The sequence below is a fragment of the Musa acuminata genome, chromosome BXJ3-3 (assembly GCF_036884655.1).
Source record: "Musa acuminata AAA Group cultivar baxijiao chromosome BXJ3-3, Cavendish_Baxijiao_AAA, whole genome shotgun sequence".
NCBI lineage: Eukaryota > Viridiplantae > Streptophyta > Magnoliopsida > Zingiberales > Musaceae > Musa > Musa acuminata.
This window is the reverse complement of record NC_088351.1, coordinates 28,459,301-28,479,777: the sequence shown is the minus strand read 5'-3', so window position 1 is coordinate 28,479,777 and position 20,477 is coordinate 28,459,301. Positions and strand designations below refer to the sequence as shown.

The 20,477-nt window shown below is 38.6% G+C and overlaps 3 protein-coding genes across 11 annotated transcripts; 2 read left to right on the top strand and 1 right to left on the bottom strand.

Annotated features, from left to right (window-relative positions):
* Window positions 1–12: 12 nt before the first annotated feature.
* On the bottom strand, window positions 13–1,060 carry LOC135633066 (uncharacterized). The gene has a single exon (XM_065142130.1). It carries the CDS (start codon window positions 1,010–1,012, stop codon window positions 122–124), a length of 891 nt encoding a protein of 296 aa, XP_064998202.1. The 5' UTR covers window positions 1,013–1,060; the 3' UTR covers window positions 13–121.
* Window positions 1,061–4,672: 3,612 nt separating this feature from the next.
* Window positions 4,673–12,882, top strand: LOC135632846 (uncharacterized). 9 transcript variants are annotated; one of them, XR_010494835.1, is made up of 9 exons: window positions 4,673–5,211; window positions 5,565–5,871; window positions 5,974–6,079; window positions 6,581–6,698; window positions 6,802–7,536; window positions 8,770–10,669; window positions 10,980–11,446; window positions 11,828–11,980; window positions 12,579–12,882. XR_010494835.1 is itself a non-coding variant. In XM_065141672.1 (8 exons), exons 2-7 carry the CDS (start codon window positions 5,673–5,675, stop codon window positions 11,396–11,398), a joined length of 3,477 nt encoding a protein of 1,158 aa, XP_064997744.1. In that variant the 5' UTR covers window positions 4,673–5,219; window positions 5,565–5,672; the 3' UTR covers window positions 11,399–11,446; window positions 11,529–11,627. The 9 variants fall into 9 exon arrangements, 4 of the variants coding, with proteins under 4 accessions (XP_064997744.1, XP_064997743.1, XP_064997746.1 ...); XR_010494836.1 differs by having other exon boundaries at window positions 4,673–5,219; window positions 5,995–6,079; XR_010494834.1 differs by having other exon boundaries at window positions 4,673–5,219; window positions 12,590–12,882.
* A 1,426-nt stretch (window positions 12,883–14,308) lies between these two features.
* LOC135632704 (uncharacterized) lies at window positions 14,309–18,316 on the top strand. The gene is made up of 5 exons (XM_065141406.1): window positions 14,309–14,537; window positions 15,858–16,014; window positions 16,790–16,840; window positions 17,543–17,635; window positions 17,890–18,316. The coding sequence occupies exons 1-5, from the start codon at window positions 14,398–14,400 to the stop codon at window positions 17,965–17,967; spliced, it is 519 nt and encodes a 172-aa protein (XP_064997478.1). The 5' UTR covers window positions 14,309–14,397; the 3' UTR covers window positions 17,968–18,316.
* Window positions 18,317–20,477: the final 2,161 nt, after the last annotated feature.

The following is a 20,477-nucleotide window of genomic DNA, read 5'->3' as shown; positions in this document are numbered from 1 at the left end:
AACACAACGATATGAGGTTTTGGTAGCAGTTGATGTACCTGTATTTGTCACCGTAGATAAACCGTACATATACCAGAACTATTTACATACATTCTTCTTCCCTTCCGCTCTCCACCGTCTCTTACAAGCTCAGGCTTAGCGCCGCTTTGACGTCGAGCCTCCACGCGCAGCCGCCGCTGTCCAGCCTCCACACGTCACACGGCGCCGCCAGCGGCGAGGACGAGGTCCTCTCCGTCCCCGGCCTGACGCGCACCCGGCACGTGAATGCCCGGCACGCCGCCGCTGCCGGCACTAACCCGCCCGTCACCAGTCCCACCTTCACCTCCTCCGCCTGCTCCTCCCCCTCCTCCCTTCCCATCACCATCCGCCGGTACGCCTCGTTGGTCCACATCACTCGGTCCCACCCGTCCGACACGAACCCGGGGCTCTCGTCCAACGACAGCGCTGCCGTCACTGCCTCGTCGCTCCTCCATGGGACATCCTCCTCCCGCCACGAGTCCGTCACGCATGCCACCGTCACCCACGACCCCAACGCCACCACCGCTCCTCCCACCTGCTTCTGCCCCATCCACGGTGGAACCACCCGCGGCAACGCCGCCGCATCAGGAGTAATGGGGCTCGAAGGCTTCCTCGGCGACTCCGCCAGCTCGCACTGCCTCTCCGGCGTTTCCGGCATCAATGGCAGCGTCACGATCATCGACGAGGACGTCGTCGTCGAAGACGACTTCTCATCGTCGTTGATCGACGACGACGACCCCGCAGTCACATCGACCTTCCCGGTCTTCCTCCCCCTCCCGCCGCCGCTAGGGTTGGCGGATCCTTTCCTCTTTGGCCTCCTTGCCGCGGCCCGCGTCTCAGCGGGAACGGGTGAGATCTTCGGGGAACCGGCGGGGGAGGTAGGCTTGGGGGCGATCGGACGGTACCTGAGCATGATCTGCCCCACCTTCCACGCGACGTCGGCGTCCCGGCCTCCGCCGTACATGGCGATCAAGCAACCGCCTCTCCTCTCCATCTCCACCCTTTTGCTTCAAAAAAGAGCTACCGAGAGATGAAGTCGGGAGGAGGAGCCTTAAATAGCGGGCGAGTGGTCGACGCGTGTCCTCCCGAGCGACGTGGAGCGATGGCATCTCGCGCTGCGATTGGGGGAGGCGGACAGGTGGCGGGCGACGAGGGGGACGTCACGTGAAGGCACAGTGTAGGGGATAACGAAGGCGGGCGGTGTCGGAGAGCGAGAGGGTACGAGGCCAATGGGATGGCGCAGAGTGTCGCACGCCGGAAGGGGGCACACGGGCCGGTGGAGAGAAGAAAGGACGAGGGAGGCGAAGGGGTAGGTTCGAGAGAGGGGACACGTGGCCAGATCACAGGGGGATAGAGACGAACCAAGCGAAGCGAAGTCGGGGTTGGTTGGTTGTTGCTATTATGGGCATCGCCATGGGGACGGAGGAGGACACGTGGAGCGAGCCGAGGGCGACGTGGGTCTAACGAAGGACAGATGACGTTATTATGCGTCGCGGATGGGACCCACCTGGCGGCGTCGTGATTGGTGGATGTGGACCCATTTCTCGATTCCAATCTCGGGGCCGGTACGCCGGAGGGGGACGACACGATTAAGAAAAATGTTTTCCGTACTTCCTTTCCACGTTTCCGATGATTCGTTGTAGTGGGGTCCGCTTGGTGAGACGCGAGAAGGTGATGGTGATTGTTGGGTACGCAAGACAGTAACCACGGGACCCACGGGACCCACGGGACCCACGAGAACTCATTCACACAAGTAACACGGAGGCCATCCGGCCTGATGGCGAACGCCACCGTTGAACCAACGTGTCGACCGTCGGTTGGTCGACGTGGGAGGATCAGACGTGATTTGATGATCGGCCGCTTTCAGCCGACGATCTCGTTCCCCACGGCAACAAAGCCGGTGACATCTTCTCCGTCGACGTAGGAATGACGGCTGATGAGTGACGAGGACCGATTTAGAGGAAGTATGGAGCCAATTCAGATCATTTACTTTGATTAACATCAAGCACAAACCTGAATCTTTAATGCTTCGAATAGAACAAATTAACTTTCAATCTTGAGAGCTAAGTATGAGATGAATCCAAGTTGAGTTAGCAAGTAGCTCCATGGAGGAACAAAACAGATTCTTTTGATCGTTGAGTTGCAATCGATTTGGACTCGCTCTGGTTTTTGCTTACGGGCCAAGTTTGAGTCTACTCTTAAGGATAGTTAATTTGGTTAGGACTTAATTGTGGTATATCTATTTGTTATTAGATGTGTTAAATGCTTGGTTTAGTTTCAACCTGAGGTCATTAGAACCTATAATAATATAAGGATTAAGGCTACTTAAACCACAAGAAGGACACAAGTATTTATTGCTCAAGAGAGGCTTGAAGACTTGGATCCAAGAAAAAAAAGATTTAATTGCTTATAAACAAAAATAGATTTAATTTAATACATAGATAGCAAAGGGACATATGATTTGCTTATTTAAAAAAGGATTACAAATTTTTTGCTCACCTTGACTTTTTTTTTTGGAACATTTATATAAGAGATTAAATATAATATATGCTGATTAAGATAAACTAAAACTCATTTCAAAATGAATAATTTGTTTATATTTATTATATAAAATAATGAAGCTGGATATATTATACGAGACGTAAAACGTTTTGAAACAATAATTATCGAAGCAAGATCGGATTTTGAGTTGATCAAATCTTAATCAATGGGTTTAACTAGTCAGATTATAGATTTAGTAATTTTTAAAAAAATATAAATAATATTATAAAAATAATGTATACAATACAGTGAAAGAGAATGTCAGAAAAGAGTTTCCATCTTTTCTTCTTTATAATAAAAAAACTTAATTATCCAAAAAATTATATATGTTTGACAATAAATAAAGATGAAGGATATTTCAATCTATTTAAGATTCAAAAAAATCTAATTAATGGATCAAATGGATTAAGAACTTAATTCTTGATTTTTATACCTGATTCATCAATCCAATTCAAATTTTAGGAGTATAATGGTAAGATACTCAAGTCAATAATAATAAAAAAAAAGAGAATGATTTATATAAGAAACTTTGTGTTGGTACTTCAACATCTTTAGGCCAGGATCAACATTTTCCAAATTGAAACAACTCATATGGTCAAGCTTCATCATTCTTGGGGTCCCTTTTGTTGACTAGTTCATGTCCTTGAGCTCTCCAGCTATACACTTCCAGCAAGGCAAATGGATAAAGCCACCTGATCCAAATTAAAACCTTCATTGTGAAGACTACAATTGTTTATGGGTGTCAGCCAGCCCACACAATGATTGCTGTGTCATTGCTATAGTCCAAATATTTAGTGGCTTCTAATCTCTGGTTATGACATAATGGGATCTCCAAATCATGGTGGGTTGATTAAAGAAAGAGGTGATGGATAACAAACACATTATGCATCCATTGTTGATTATGTACTGGTTTCACTGTCTCATCATTTCATGGGGTCCCCAAACCAACACAGTCTACTGTTCCTCTTTTCATCCCTGCTCAGCTTTTGCATTGCAAGTCACATGAAGCCTTCAGTCTCATGGGCACAAGGTAGAAGTGAGAGCTGAGCCAATGCTACGAAGAAGAGTGTGGAAGCTGAAAACCCTTGAAAGATGCTCCACCACCAGCAAATTCTGAGCTCAATTGGCTTCTTTACTCACTGGCATATTGTGCTTCATCATGGAAAAGAGATATATTCTCTGATGTATTATTCTGTGCCTTTTCTGTTAAAGAGTACTGTGTTCTTAGTCCTCTTTGAATGATAAATCTCATCTTGTTAACCAATCTTTTTGTAATTGTTTTGTGAACAGGGATGTAATGTTTTCAATTCTGCCATTACTGCATCTAATTTAAAGCTTTGCATCTTGCATCAGCTTAATTCACAAGCTTCCACAAATGCAGACTAATAATGCACTTCAGGATACAGCTTCAACACCTGTTTCTGCAAACCTGGAGGATCCACAAGCAATATTATTGGTGCATTTAATGTTCTTGTACAGGTAGCTGATGGTGATGGCACAGTGCCTCTGTGAGCTTCATGTGCAGCTCACTTGGAATTTTTGTGAATGGCATTACTTTTTGCCAAACAGGCAATGGGGACTCTCTGTGTGTATGAAGTATTCCCAATGATTACTGGGAAAACCAACCATTTGATGCTGCTGGATCTGACTTGCATTGGCTTATCTGCACTCACCTGACAACCTAAGACACTGTTTTCTGTGTATAATTTCATATCAGGAATGCTGAGAAGCTTTGCAGACCAAACACATGCCCCCTTCATAAATATTATTGTTATCATCATCATCATCATCAAGAAAGTCTCTAAAGAGCATTTTATAGTGTGCATTGTCCATGGACAAACCATCATCCTTGCTGCTTTAATGGATAGCAGAAGGACCCTCATAAAGCCAACTACACTTTCTCTCAGCAGCCTGTGATTCCCAGTAATGTGACTTGCATTAATGGTGAGCACCAAGTTCACTGAGCTTTCCAATCCTTCAAACAAAGATCCAGTTTTGCACAAATCTTCTTTATATCACCCTTGACAGAACTCAAACATAATGATTGAATAGTATATGTTTATGGTTCTGCCACATCAAAACATAATCATCCACAGACTTTATAGGAGGATTGCAAAATGAAGCAGCTGGTTTTAGTCGTGTATGTTTTTTCCCTCCTAATGTTACGTCTGAGCTTACAATGGCATTACAGTAACTTCATCTTCTTTACTTGAAGTAGAAAGGGAAGAAAAGAGGTAAAAGGATTGGAGAAGCGTAAAAATCACTCACAGGGAGTAGCTGTGAAGTGTGGAGAGAGCGGAAGATTGCCTCGAGAGTAACTGCAGTTATTTCAAAAGCGCAGTAGGGAGGCGAGAGAAGAGAGACTAACGAGATCGCGCCCCTGCCCTTCCAATCTCCTCCAAGTTCTTCCTTTTCTCCCCTCTCGACCTCTTCCGATCGCGAAATCCTTGGAAAGTGGGGATTTTTTTCGTTGCCATACGGTTCGCTGCTCCGTTACCGGATCGATTGCTGAATGCCGCTCGTTTGCGCCTCGAGTTCGCGCCGGGGGAGGCTGCGGTAGGACAAAGGCGCCAGCCTTCGTGCCTGTCGGTCGATGGCGGACAAGCCCTAGGCGGAGGGTTGGCGTCGGGAAGGCATCAGATGCGGACAAAGGTGCGGAGGTAAAGAAACGATGAATTGTGGGTTTCCATGTGGGTGCATTTGTTGCTGGAGGAGTTGGTCCAGCGCGATTAGTAGGAAAGACTCAGTTCTTCTTCATCTTTTTATAAAATTATCTTTTAAGCTTTTTCTCCCTTTGTTTCTGGACAGTTTGATTGACTATATCATTCTATTTCCGACTTGATCGGAAATCCAAGTTTGAACAATGGATTGAAGGACCACTCGTTAGAAACTATCCAAATTTTTAGAAGAAACAAACTGGTTGAATTGAATTGGTGTTTTAAAAGAACTTTTCATAGCCTTTTCTCCTCGGTTGAACAATAAAGATCGTAACTTTGCTGCATCAGGATGGTAGTATTGCTGATGAAAGCCACTACTGTGTGTGAGCGAATCATCGATGTGGTGGTGCTTTAGGCTGTGGAAGTAAGGCAGCCTTTTGACTAGGATACTGAAAGATGCCACCTTCACCCTCGTTGAGGCGCTCTCCCGGGATAGAACTGAGAAAGGGGAGTTCCCATACAAGGGGCCAGAGTTTTGAAAGTGGATTGCTGCTCAAGGCCAAAGATGACGATCTTGTTTTGTTCCATGAGATGCAGAAGCATGAGACAGACAACTTCTTGCTACATATGTCTGACGATTTTGATGACTCCATAAGTAATTACATCCTACTCTTTTGTTCTCGAATCAGTATTTTTTTCCGCATTCTTATGCTTCTATAAATACTGAATTATTAACTGTTTCTTCTAATATAACCAGCAAAATTTGGTTACACTTCAGACCTCAAGCTCGGCATAACTATTCCAGCTGAAGGAGAGGGCAGTGGTCTACTGGACATAGATGGTGACAAAAATGACTATGATTGGTGAGTCCTCATGATAATGTTGTTTTTGGTTTGGGTTTTATTAGAATAATTCAGCTAACTACATAGGCGAGCAAATGAGCTGATGGACATTTACTGAATCCATCAATTTCAAAGGGTTGTCTTAACCTGTGTTATTCAATGTAGACCTTTTTTACCGGGTTACTTTAAGCCTCGGTATACATATTCTTTGGTGGGTTAAACTCTAACCAGCAGTTTAACCTTCTTGATTCAAAAACCAGCATTTTAAGACCAAAGCTCGACCAAAAGCAAATCCCTTCCATTATTGATTTGTTACATAAACAAGTCTCTGGAGAAGTCATATGGCTAACGGTTCTTAAACTTGTTACACTTTTCAGCCTTCTTGTTCATTTGAAGTTTTTCTTGAAGTCTAAGTTGCAATTAGGCAAACTCTCTCCTGAATTCTTTCTTTTGTTTTAATGAGCTTTTTGTAGTTTTTTAGCTGTTCAAAGTTGTGGCTCTTTAATTTTTCAAATGAAGCAGGCTCTTAACACCTCCGGATACTCCCCTCTTTCCATCACTGGATGATGAGTCTCAACCACTTAACACTTCTAGGGGAAGGATACGAAGTCAGCCAATTTTGATTTCAAGACCTTATACGGTAAGCAATAATCCTCTGAACATATTTGTGTTATCATTTAGCAGCTTAAGTGCATATATATAATTCTTTTGTAATGCATTTGATACATGGTTTATTATTACAGAATGAGAAGACTCAGAGGACAAGTAGAAGTAGTGCAAGCCCCAAAAGGTTAAGCCTGTCTCCTCAATCAAGCTATGGTGTAGTCCAACCATCTGCCAGACCATCTTCACCTCCTCACTACACCTCTCCTGTTATACGACAAACAACCCCCTCACAAAGATCTTCCACTCCAACCAAGCCTTCAACACTGACTCCCAGGTCTTCAACTCCCACACTACAGAGGATGAGTAGTGGTCTAAGTGGACAGACATCCACTTCTGGTAGAAGGGGAACATCCCCGGTAAATATGAACCGGGGTCATTCTGCATCACCAAAATTAAGAGGCTGGCAATCTAACAGTTTCCCCATTATTGATGCACCACGAAATTACCACACTTCTCTGCCAGACCGGTTATCTTCACGTGTTCGGGGTTCATCTCCAGCTTCTGGAAATTCAATGGTTTCATCTTCAAAAGTTGGAAGGCGATCAATGTCACCATCAGCATCTACAAAGGCCCGCTCGTCACACAATCATGAAAGTCACCAGTTTACCTCTTGCAATAAGGCCTCTTTAGCATCTTCTGGTGATGATGGTGTGGATTCAGTGCTCTCTGTTGGACTATCTAGTAACGCTGCAGTTAGAAAATATGGTGCTTCTGCAAACAGTAAGGCTATCGCATCTTACAGGAAACCTTCCAGTTTTCCCTCTTCAGGTTCTGGCCCAAGAAGGTCTTTGGATTCTGCAGTAAGACAGATAGTAAGTTTCTTCTGGAACATTTCTACCATTTTCAGCTAAAGATATATGTACTTTATTTTGCATGTCAATGGGCTGGCTTACTGCATTAATTAAAAATGTAATTTCTCCATACTTCTTTTCTATTTGGAGCATTTCTTTCTTGATTTGAACAACAGGAGTGGTGCCAGCACTAGCTTGATTTCTTCGTTTCACTTATATTTAACCTACTGTATATTTTATTACTATATGACCTTGTATCTGCAACTATTTGGAAAATTTATACCTAACTCTGTGACATTAAATATACATGAGGCCTCTATGAATACTATCTGATGGTGATCCTGCAATATAGCTACTTGTGAGTTGAATTTTTCCTGATTTGTAGATATTTTCTGATGGTGTATCATCAGGGAATATCTTGTGCATTATAAAACAAAATTCCTGAGATTGAGTTTGTGAATGCATCTAACAATTCTTCTAGTCTCTTCAGAGACAACAAACCATTTATTGATGGTGTTGATGTGTTCCTTGGATAATATTCTCTATATACCTATTCAAGACTTGATTATGTAAAATTTCAGAAAACTCTTATATTAAAAGAAAAAAATGATAATTAGAGTCCTAAAATTTTTGCAAGCTAAAGCTGCTTACAAAATATTATGTTACAACTAGGTGCCAAAAATATTGCAACTGAATTCTCTTCTTCATGTTGAATTTTAACTAGTCCAGACATGGTCACATTAAAAATTTTCTCAAAATAGGCATATTGTCTATCTAGTCATGAACAGTGATTCTTATGTAACCATTGCGATATTCACATCATATTCCTCATATAAAATCTGAATGTTTAAGTAAATTAGATTTCAATTGGGAATTTGGGAGCCACAAGTGTAAGATCGTGTCTTTCAGATCTCTAGTTCCTTGGTTTGGCAAGTTATTTATATATGATATGGTGACTTCATAATTTTATGTTAGCTTATTTGATTGTGACAAAAATCAAGAGAACCAGTCAACTATGTTCAGCAAGTATATTTTTTGAACATGCTTGAATATATTGCATCAAGATCCTTGTAGCTTATTCATTTAGGGATCATTGGAATTACATACGTGTATTGGCAAACTTCACCAGCTGCATATTATGTTGATGTGATCTATGCAATTCATCCGATTTTATCTATAATAGCTCTATTGAAGCAATATACTATTAATTCTAACATCATGATGAAGTTTCCATGTTGTTTTGTCCTTTTGCAGGATCACCAGAAAATCCCCCAGAACATGTTCAGGCCACTCTTGTCAAGTGTCCCTGCCACTACATTTTATGTTGGTAAAACAACACATGGGACTGCGTTCTCTAGGAGTTTGTCACAATTTACTAATCATAATGCAAGCACCATAAATGATTTGAACTATGCTGCTGATGTGGAGGATAGTGATCATGCCCAAAGTGATCTGGCTGGTGAATCAGAAAAGATAAAAGATTCTAAAACCCAAGAAGTGTCTATGAGTAACTTTGATGAGATAAGTGAAGATAACTGTTATCATGCTCTTTCTGGAAAACTTCGGGGTGGCACCAAAGGTTTTGATCAAGGCATGAACAAAGAAGATGATGTTCAGGAACTAGAAAGTTCTGCTGGTGAAACTGCACTTCAATCTTCAGATATTGCTCGATGTTCTGGGATCGGATCATATGTTGCTTGCTTAATATGTGGAAAACATTTCCTTATCATAGATGTGGATGGATACAAGGATATTTGCCAAGAATGTGCTGCAACAGATAAGCTATTGGATTCCAGAGGACAACGGGGCGATCCAGATAAAGCTACTGATGTAACTGGAAATGATTCACTGGATTCACCAGATAGCAAAGTGCATCTCCAAATGGGAATGGCTGAACGTCCTGATAAGAATCAGAGTGAATTTTTACTTGGTAAACATCAATGCAATTGTAAACAGGATGTTAATCTTTTCCCAGACAATTGTCCACCTCAGATAGCGATAGACGTTGGGCTTGAACACCTTCCGGAACAGGTAATGAATAGCTTGATAAATATAGGAAATCAACCACTTCGTGAACAATTAATGAATAGCCTTGATGGAGAGAGTCCTAAAGAAGCTACTGGTAGATATATTCCTCAACTATCAAATCCAACTGCATATTCTAGCCTAACATTTGACATTGCTGAGGGCACAGGCATTTCAGCACTGGTAATGCAAAGGTCTAGCAGCATCAAATGGCCTGCTGTGCAAAGGAGGGCTTACTCTGCTACAAGTATAATTTGTTCTGACCCTTCATATTCTAGGGATAATTTTAGTGGCATGAAATGCAACACCGGTAGGGAAAGTTCTTCAGCTTCTTCCTCCATTGATTTGGGTTCATCTGCACAAACAGTGGCATCTAGGAAAACAGACATCTGTGTTCTACGCCAGTCAAGCAGAAGGATGGATGAGGTGGACACTTTGAAAATCAATTATAGTATGAATGCTGAAAGCAACGATTCACAATCAGAAGCCTCAGTTAGTGTCACAGCGACATCAGCTAACCTTCACAGAAAATATGAAAAAATTCTTTGTAGAATTATGAAGTCTGCTTATAATGAGGATATTCAAGAAGCGTCTCTGGATACTGCAAACCATGTCAACACCTATGAAGATACTAATTTAAGCCATGCGGAAAATGCATCCATTGAAAAGGCTTTTATAGGTCAAGATACCTCCTGCGCACCAATATTGGATCCAGAATTTTGTTTTCAATTGCATGATGCAACAATCCAAGATAATTTAAATGATGACAACAGCACCTTATCCAGAAAAACTAATGAAGTAGTATTCCAGAATGATAGAGTGGGAATCCTGGATTTAGAATTAGAGGTGCCAATTACTACTCCGGATTGCTCTTCCATTGAGGATAATCACATGCTAAATAATATCGGATGTCAAGATGACATCTTGGATGCTGCAAGTAACAGCTCTTCTAATTTACTTTTGGAGCAGCAAATTGAATATTGTTTTCAGGATGCACAAAATGAGCAGGCACATGGCGAAACACCTACTTACATGGATGGTCTCCAAGGTGATTTTTCTTTGGCAATATCTGACAAGGACATGTTGGTTTCTGTATCAGAATCTAACTGTGCCGAACATCCTCATTGCAGTATGTAGTTTAACTTTTGCATCTATATAAATTGATTAATTTTGGATGATGCAATGATAACTTCTCTTAGATGCATCTAGAAACCAAGAGTTTTAGCAGTACAGATGTGTAAACTTCCTGCAGAGTGCAGCCAAGAGTAAAACTTGAATGATGTTTTACCATCTATCTTCAAAGCAAAGAATGTAATTGTTGTCGGTTTGCATTTGTACTTCAAGAACCTAAGCTATGTCTCATTTAATGCCATTTATCTACTAAAACAAGATAGTATGATAATTTACTTGATTTTGTTACTAACACTCATCTCTTTCAGAACCACACGCAAAAGTTGAAGCTCCGAGGAGAAGTATGCAAAGAACCTTTACTTTGGAAGAAGCAACCGACACTGTGCTCTTCTGCAGTTCTATTGTTCATGATCTGGCCTATAAAGCTGCAGCCATTGGAATGGAAAAGGAGATGGCTGCATCCGACGCTTCTCGCCCAACAGTGACACGTTTAGCAAAATCTATTTCCTATCAGATGGATTTTCAAAATACATCCAATAAATGTGTTAAAAATTCACGGAAAGTCAAAAGGAAAAGGCTGGAAATTGATACCAAGAAGCCACCCATGGACTTGGGAAATGATGGCAACTATCCGGAGCTTGTATCTTCCAGTGCTGAAGATTTACAAATGATCGACAGCATGAAGCCCCCAAAGCTGGAATCCAAGTGCAACTGCACTGTGATGTAGGGAGGTCCCTTGGAATCCAATTGCAATGTTGTGACAACTGCAACATTTGTTAGATTCTCTTCCCTCTTATTCTAGTGTTTTTAGATGTTATCTACATTCTTTTCCGTGAATGAGGTGTTCATAATTTCAGGAAGGCATCAGCATATAACCCTTGTCCAAATTCATTTGTTAGTTTTTAACCGATGTTGGTGGCATAATCTTGTGAAGTCAATGCCTGGTCTTGTGCTGATTCCGATGTCTTTCTTTTTCTTCTATAAGTTTGTTGCTCGTTTTTCGTTTATTACTTTATAACTTCAGATTGGTTGGATTGTTGTATTACAACTTGCAAATATCTGAGATGGTTATTCAAATGCCCTTTAGTTTGGAGTATGCTTTGGAATGGATTTATCCTGTTATTTGCTTGTACTAACTAGAAAAGCAAACATGCAGGGTAAGCTTGTTAGCAGCCAAGATCTGAGGGATCTGTCATCCGTGACATGTCATGATAAGCTTTAGCCTACCTTAAGCGCCTCCTGGAAGTTCATCAGTGGTTAATAAAGGTCGACAGCATCAATGTAAAAGAGCAAAATTATCACTTCCAAGGTAATTTAACAGCTTATCGAGGCATTAAATTTCACTATCTTGTGTTCATTCTTGTATGTCTGCAATCTTTAACTACTATGATGTTCTTAGGGATTTCATTTCAAGTACTTCCACACCAGCATGGTTAAATTGTAGGCTGCATACAGCATTACTTGCTATCTCATGCTGTGAAAAATAAGAAAGATCTATATTCTTTTTTTTTTTTTTTTGTTGGCATAATAGAGTTTGAAACAAAGACACTCATTAGAAGAGGGCGACCATCGAATGGACACCAAGTTATTTTCTGAAATATTTGAAAAAAAATAACCGTAAGAAACCATAAATAAAATCATTGAATGTATTCTCTACATCATCCTACTTTAATAAGAAAAAAAAAAAGAAAACTTCACCATGAACTGCATCTTTTATTCATTATTTCTCACTTTTGACCCACCCAATCAAACCATGGCTTTGGTTCCAGTTTAGTTGCTTCTCTTTCCATAGATGGGTTAAATACCAAACAGGAACTATGATATATTTGTACTTGAAAATATTAAACTAGAAAAAGTACCTTTTGTGTATTATAACTCAAAATGCTGATTCTGAATCATGTTTTTAGATTCTGAACAGAGATCCAGTTGGTGAATTGATGACACAACAGAATACTTCATGCACTCATGGCCTCTTTAGTTCAATGCATTTGTGGACATACTTGATCACTAGATTTCTGCATCTGAACATGCAGGAATGAGGATGCAGACTTGCTTGTTGAGTATTAGGATTCTCTGATGCTATATGTGCATGTGTGTTGACAGGATATGCTTAAAAGAAGAGGACTGTAGCAAGACATTGCTCATGAAACTACTGAACCATATGAACATTGTGTTTGGAAACCATATTATTGTCATGTTTGAGTGGCATTACATCATGTGTTTCATAAGCCAGTTTTGAGATCACAGGAAAAGCATAAGCTGCTTTAAAAGCTTTGATGCATCCTTGAAACATGAAACCTAAGAAAGGTTTGGCTCTCCCCTTGAACATATCATTTAGGCTTTCCCCTCGAACAGAAACCTAAGAAAAGTTTGGATGATTTGTGCAGCTAAAATCCAGAAAAAAAAAAAAAGAGGAGCAGATTTGAGGTTCAACACAGTAGATGCAGTAATCAGTAAAGAACAAATCTGATCAAAATATTATTGAACAGAATCATCATTCCACAAAACATGAAATTAGATGAAGTATTTTGATTCCAATGAAGATGAGCTGTGATCAGAGGATGTGGAGACCAGCTTATTCTTCATTTTTTCATGCAAAATAAGCTTTTTTCTATTTATTGTTTGACCATGCAACCCTAAAACATAGCCCTACTCATTAAGGTGAAGTAACATATACACTCACATAACTACAGAAGTAATCATTCAAAAATAATCTTGGGGAAATGACATAATAAGCTCCACAATATGGCAGAGTATTTAGTTTTATTCAACTTAAATTGTGAGGCTCATTATATAAATCTTTTTTTTCCATCGAATTTTGTACAACGCAATATCTTTAATTAATCTAAGAGCACTTAAATTTTTATTTATAGTATCTAATAAATTCTTCTTAGGCTTTCCACTATCTTGGCTTTCACTTCTAATATTAATTATCTCACATATTCTAATTAATTAGAATACAATATATCTATTCCATCGGAGATGAGGTAACGAATTTATTACATGTTGATTTATCTTTCGATGAATTATTAAATGCATTCCATGACTTATTTGATGAATGCAAGATTATCAATAGAAAATATAAATTGCTAAAAAAGAAGCATGATAGTCTTACTTGTGATTTTGATAAATTAAAAACTGAATATCATGATAGTTTAAATTCATGTATCAAATGACATGATTTAGAAACTCTCCAAAAAGAAAACCTGCTACTTAAGGACACCTGATTCTCTTATTTTATTCTTCATCAAAGTAATTTTTAATTATTTACAAATAAAAATATTTTTTTTTTTTATTAACTTTGTGCATTCACCATAACATTCTAAAAGAAACGTTTCAATAACATACAGATTATTGTAACATTATATATATTGTAACATTTCAAATATATATATATATATATATATATATATATATATATATATATATATATATATATATATATATATATATTGTAACAATTAGAAGGTGCATAGTCTAATTGTTGAATTTGGGAGGCGGGAAAATGCAAATTGTAAGAGTGAAGACTATTGACCGTTGGCTCAGCCCTCTTTATTTTTTTTATTTTCAATTAATTAATAAATAATTATTAAAGACCGCCCTCCGTTCCATTAGGTTCGATCGAGATCGGGAGAAGGGGAAGAGGGAAGGCGGGGGGGGAAGACACAGAGAGAGAGAGAGAGAGAGAGAGAGAGAGAGAGAGAGAGAGAGGGAGGAGGAGGATCGATGGACGACGCCCGGAGTTCGCCTTCGCCGCCATCTCCTTCCTCCTCGAGCGCTTATTCGTACGTCCTACTTAACTACCCGCTGATCTCCGCGATCGTCTCCTTCGCCGTCGCCCAATCCATCAAGTTCTTCATGACCTGGTACTTCTCGGCACCCTCCATTGCGAGACGCGCTCGCTTCAGCTGCGAGCCTGTTGTTGCGGTCTGTTTGGGATTTCTACACGATTTGCTTGATCTTTGAATGGAGGATTATGGAATTGTCGATTCATTCAGCGGATCGAGAATCAAGTTCTCCTTTTTGTGCTGTTTTGGTTGGATCTATGCTCGGTTGATGATTTTGATGTTGAATTAGTCGAATTTTGGGAATTTCTTGCTATTCTGATCGGGAAAGTTTTAATTTAGATGTTGTAGTCCTTGGTACGATTTCGTTGGGGCCAAAATTTCCAATTTGGATTTGGAATTCAGGTTTATTCTTCTGATTTACATTTATATGCGTTACACTCACTCTCTCAAGAGGGCCCATGCTTGAATTCCTCTATTATGGTTCTTTTCCTTTCTAGAAAAGGGCCTTTTGCTTACCTTAGGTAAAAAAGGACAAATTTAAAGAAAAAGGTATATTGTGACCTTACGGGAGGGTGTGCTCTGCTCTAATAAGCATTGAGTATGTAAAAACATAATCTGAACATAAAGCGGGATTACTGTTGGTCCTAGTACTCTTCCATGGCCTCGATTTACGGAATGAAAGGAGAGGTGGGACAAACTGAGCTACATATTTGGATGGACTCTCAACATCTTCTTTTACATCCATTCGTCATTTTTTATTTCTACTTTCTGATGGTTATAGACAACTTTACTGCTACATTTTTCTGTTTTCCATTCAAACTACTGCCCGTACATGATTTGTATAAGATATTTTTGAAAGATAACGGAAATCTCAGTTCGTGATTTATTTTACTTCAAGAATATCTTTTTGTAGATTCCTTCTATAATTGTAGTTCGCGTCACTCGATCACACTCCTTGCCTAGCATCTAGGATCCAGGCAACTTTGGTGCTTCAGGGCATCTTGAGCCATTGACTACTCTGCGTTAGCACTTCCAATATATATTTGAGAAAAAAAATTCCAGAAAGGACAAACTGACATCATCCATGAGATATTTCAGGGGATTCTCATGTACCAGTACTACAATTCTTTTTGTTTTCTCTCCACATAAATAGCTTCCATCTGTTCAATTTGATGGATTTTCCACTAATCTGGTCTTGAGATGCTAAGGTCATTTAAGAAGATAGAGGCCTGATCTGACATACTAATGCTACTGTAGCATTTCTACTTTCTTTCTCTATACTAATAAAGGTTTACTTCATAATACTACTGAGTTATTGGATCTTCCTAGATATAGCTCTGTAAATCAGGAAATCCTTTTTTTTTTTTTCACCTAAGAGCTCTTCTACTAGATTTGCAGGTACAGGGAAAGACGCTGGGATGCTAAACTACTGATTGGATCTGGTGGGATGCCTTCATCCCATTCAGCCACAGTTACTGCACTTGCAGCAGCCATTGGAATCCAAGATGGTTTGGGAAGTTCCATATTTGCTGCTGCAACAATATTTGCATCTGTTGTAAGCTCCACCTGTTTTCATTTTATTGTTTTGAATATAGCAGTTTTTTTATGTCAATGCTGTGAACAAATCATCAGAAGAATCAACTTTTCTATATGGATATTGTTAAATTAGTTTAAACTTGTCTGCCTACATTTACTCCAGGATTGTTGAACTCTTTTACTTATGTTTGTTCTGAAAGCTGTACAAGACCAAGTTGAGTGTATTGATGCCAAATCTTTTAGTCCACATACTATATTCTTTATCCTTAGGACCCTGAGACTTTGGAGTTTAACTAGCTACAGATACCGCAGATGTTTGGCATTACATGGTTTCTCCAATAACATCCATTTTTTCTTCTTGTATGTTCTGAAGTCCAATAAAAAGGTTCAAATTTTATCGCAATGTCATCGTTGGCCATTGTTACCACAGGTTATCATGTCTAATAGTAAACAAAAATAAATTGGTTATTTAGTAAGTCATTTGAGTCATCTTAAAAATTGAGGAAAGAATGAAAGCTACAAGGTCAGTAAGATCTTTCTGAGAGGAATGTTTTAATATAATTTTAGAGTCTTAAGATTGATCTTATGGTACTGCTGTATGTATTGGGTCAATTTGATAGGCAGTGACCCTTATTTTGTGTTATTTGCAAAATAACATCTTGTCAATGCTGCATGATATCTTATTGGTTTTCAAAGCCTAGAATCATATAATATTCTTATGTTCCAAGCTATTTACTTCCCTCCTGTCTCTGGCATTCAATTATAATTTCCCATGGAGCAACATTTGCTGGCAGGTAATGCATGATGCTTTTGGTGTTCGATTGCATGCTGGAAAGCAGGCAGAGGTATGTTTGTTTCATGATTTTCTAAATTTGTTTCATGAGAGACACTTTCATCCATTGCTTTGCATGTGTGCTCTCAAAACAAATCATGTTCAGACTATCATAATTATCCAAAACATATACACCATAATAGAAACTCTTGAAAACTCATTGAAAGTAGACAATATGGCCTTGACAACCACGCTGTTTCTTTGAGTTTCTCTCTGGTGTAAAATCCAGTATGGAGTTTCTCCTCTCGTCAACTAGTTTGTGGTGACTATATGGATTTTGTTGGTATTGATGTTGAAAGCTATACACTTTGATGTTTTTTCGTCACCAGTGAGGGTGTGTCTTCCTTTCCCACCTACTTTCAAAGGCCTCTAGTTGCCCGTGATAATTTTTGCAACTGCAAAGACCCCTTGGCCATGTGGACCACCTCGGTCCTCCCTCTCTGATCTTGTAGACCGTTCTAACCTCAACTAATAGGACACATTTCAAATATTTTAAGGTGTACATACAAAGATGCCCCTTAGTTTTTACAATTTAACTAGCTATCATCTTGCCAATGATAAGTTTCAAAAGTATCTGGAAAATTTCAACTAATTCATGTTATTATGTTACTTTTTTTTCTATTGGCTTTGCTATTTCTTGTTAGATAAGTTTCAATATACAAGCAAATTAAGCTGCTTATGCACGTCAACTTCAATGAACTATTCTGGATCCCAGGTGCTGAATCAAATTGTATATGAACTTCCAGCAGATCATCCTCTTTCAGATACCAGGCCTTTGCGTGAACTTATTGGTCATACTCCTCTTCAGGTTTGACAAAGCATATCTTGTTGTGGTAAAGCATATAAATGAGTGAACCTGTTAAAGTTTGCACTCGTTTGTTTGGGAATATACACACGTAATAGAGATTAGATGGGCATATAATATCATACATGTTGTTGAGCCAGCTGCAACAAAAATCAACTTTTAGTATGCAAAGTATTCACATGTAATTTGTAATTTGGAGGTAACTGTCGTTTTCCACTGAGCTAAATTCAACATCTATTTCCTGATATCTCTTTCAGGTGGTAGCTGGTGCTTTCTTGGGCTTTGTCATAGCTACTACGGGTCAGTTGATAAAGAAGGTAGCCAGTGGAACATGATCGTTGTGATCTGACTGGTAACACCGTGACATTGGACACTGTCAATTACAGGGAAATAGGATGGGCACCCCAAACTAGTGGGCCAAATTGATTATTCACATAGAAATATATCTAACACATTGCTTTCATTGTGCCTAATGTTGGCCATACTGTTTCCTTCAAGTTTCTTCTATCAGAACTTACTGAATTTTAGAAGTGTCCTAACTCCTGTTATTATAGGACATTTTGATTAATGATTTATTACTTAATTATGGTTGAGCTGTATAATATTTTATATATAAGTATATACTTATTATGTATCAAATACCTAAAAAGACATTGGAAGTGAGGTTGAGAAGGTTTGAGTACATGTCTACTTTGTTCTTCTTCTGAACATTGGAACTTGTTCTTTTATGGATGCTTGCTGTGTGCTCAAACAAATCTTGTCGTTAATGCGACTTCCTATTTGACCTAATTTAGATTTCTATGTTTTTCCAAGCTCGGATTATGATCTTTTCTCAGCTCACTGTTCGAGTTTAGATATTTTGTGCTACTACAGCTGCAGAGATCCAAACATTGATGAGAAGAACTCTTGAGCACAGCTAAAATTCCCAATTATTTGGATGTGGTGGATGAGACCACCACCACCAACACTAATAACAAAGCATAAAGCCCCAGTTATGTGGTGTGGGTTATGTTGAGCTCCATCAGTCAAAATATGTTATTTTGAGCTGATGATTTTGATGATCATGCATCATTTTTTTCAGCTAAATCAAGGCATAAAGGGCAAGGCATAGATATGTTCGGTATATCTGATATATCTGGAAGTGATAAAATCCTGCATGAGGTAATCAGAGTGATGTTTTTTCTTTTCTCCCTTTTTTCTAGTTTCAATTTTGTACACCAATTTTATTAATTGAATGTTCAAATAAGTAGATGTGCATAAAAGTTATGCCTTGATTATTTTTTGCAAGAGGTAAGTAATAAATACAAAATTTGATCCAATATGTTTGTCATCAACAATCAAATATTTATCAACTAAGCAAATCGATATTTTCGATATTGTATAATAGTAAGTTAATTATGGAGAAGCTATAATTCAATTACAAAATCTTAATAAAGATGTTAATTAGATACACTGCTATCAGCCTAATTGATTGATTGCTTCTTAGTTATCTTTTTTTTTTTTCTTTTTCAGGTACCATATCAATTGAATATATATTTGAAAGCTTAAGCATGTCTTATGTTTAACTTTGCTTTTACTACAGTGGAGGAGGGAAATTTGATCATTAAAATGTAACAACAACAACTCAACATATAAGTGAAGGATGGGAGGCAAAACTAATTGGATATTTCTTTGGACTGTAGATGTGGATGGATCATCTTGTGCTTTTTATTTATGTGGTGATATACAAGTAGCATGTGGTCATGAGATGTTGTAAGTTCCATAATTTACACAAAGATGCATAACTATCATGGCTTCTTTGGCATGCAAATTAAGGGTTCAAAGTTCAAACTATCAAAAAATTCCTCTAACAATTGTGCTACTGAGCATCATAACACATGGAATTCCACAATAATGATAACAAGGATACAGACAGGTGCATTTCTAGTGTAATCATGAGCAACCATCATCCCTCTTTCAGTATTCAAATTTCTTGTAAAAATTATTATGCTTGTGCTGACTCAAGATAATGCATTCATACATAATTGAGATTGATGGGTTTAACATCTACAGAGAAATAGGGCTCAAAGGGGTTTTTTTTCTTTTTTTTGGAATCCATATGATTTTGAAAAGGTAAAATCATACAAAAGTCATATAGAATGGATAATTTTTTATGGGTTTATGTGACCTCATTAATGTTTATGGGTTTATGTGACCTCATTAATGATGATCATAAGACGCATGCTGGATGTAGCGACTAGAGAAGGTTTTGATGAATACATTGTTGAAGATAAATAACCATAATACTAACGGTATCATACTAATAATGTATTTAGTCTAACATCAATTGAGGAATATGAATCGTATTATTTTTATTTTTTATTATCTACTTACGATAATATCTTTTGGGATCCTAGAATAAATAATTCTATATTTATGGTAAGTACATAATAATAATTAAATAATTTCTTATACTCATCGTAATAATTAAATAAATTTATATGGGATTATGTGCCCTCTTAATGATGACAAAAGATGAATGACACCGATCATAAGATCTCGAGAGGTTCTGATAATTATATTATTAAAGATAAATAACTATAATGCTAAAGGAATCATATCAATTGAGGAGTATGAATCGTATTATTTCTATTTTTTTTTCTATGTAATATCTTTTGGGATCCCACAATTAAATAATCTATCTACTATCAGTGAAACATTTTGGATCCCATAAATCCGTGCTAACGAGGATAAATAATGACTCATAACATACTAATCATCATCAAATATTTTTGCTACAAATTGTTTGCTTGGATGGCTGTTGGATGCCTCCTCTTAACATTATTTTGTGTTGCCTGACAGTGGT

Bases quoted from the DNA above. Each gene is read 5' to 3' on its own strand.
- LOC135633066 (XM_065142130.1), bottom strand. From the start codon at position 1,012: ATGGAGAGGAGAGGCGGTTGCTTGATCGCCATGTACGGCGGAGGCCGG.
- LOC135632846 (XM_065141672.1), top strand. From the start codon at position 5,673: ATGCCACCTTCACCCTCGTTGAGGCGCTCTCCCGGGATAGAACTGAGA. The intron at 6,080-6,580 runs GTGAGTCCTCAT...CAAATGAAGCAG, and splicing joins GACAAAAATGACTATGATTG to GCTCTTAACACCTCCGGATA. The intron at 10,670-10,979 runs GTATGTAGTTTA...CATCTCTTTCAG, and splicing joins TGCCGAACATCCTCATTGCA to AACCACACGCAAAAGTTGAA.
- LOC135632704 (XM_065141406.1), top strand. From the start codon at position 14,398: ATGGACGACGCCCGGAGTTCGCCTTCGCCGCCATCTCCTTCCTCCTCG. The intron at 16,015-16,789 runs GTAAGCTCCACC...ATTTGCTGGCAG, and splicing joins CAACAATATTTGCATCTGTT to GTAATGCATGATGCTTTTGG. The intron at 16,841-17,542 runs GTATGTTTGTTT...TCTGGATCCCAG, and splicing joins ATGCTGGAAAGCAGGCAGAG to GTGCTGAATCAAATTGTATA.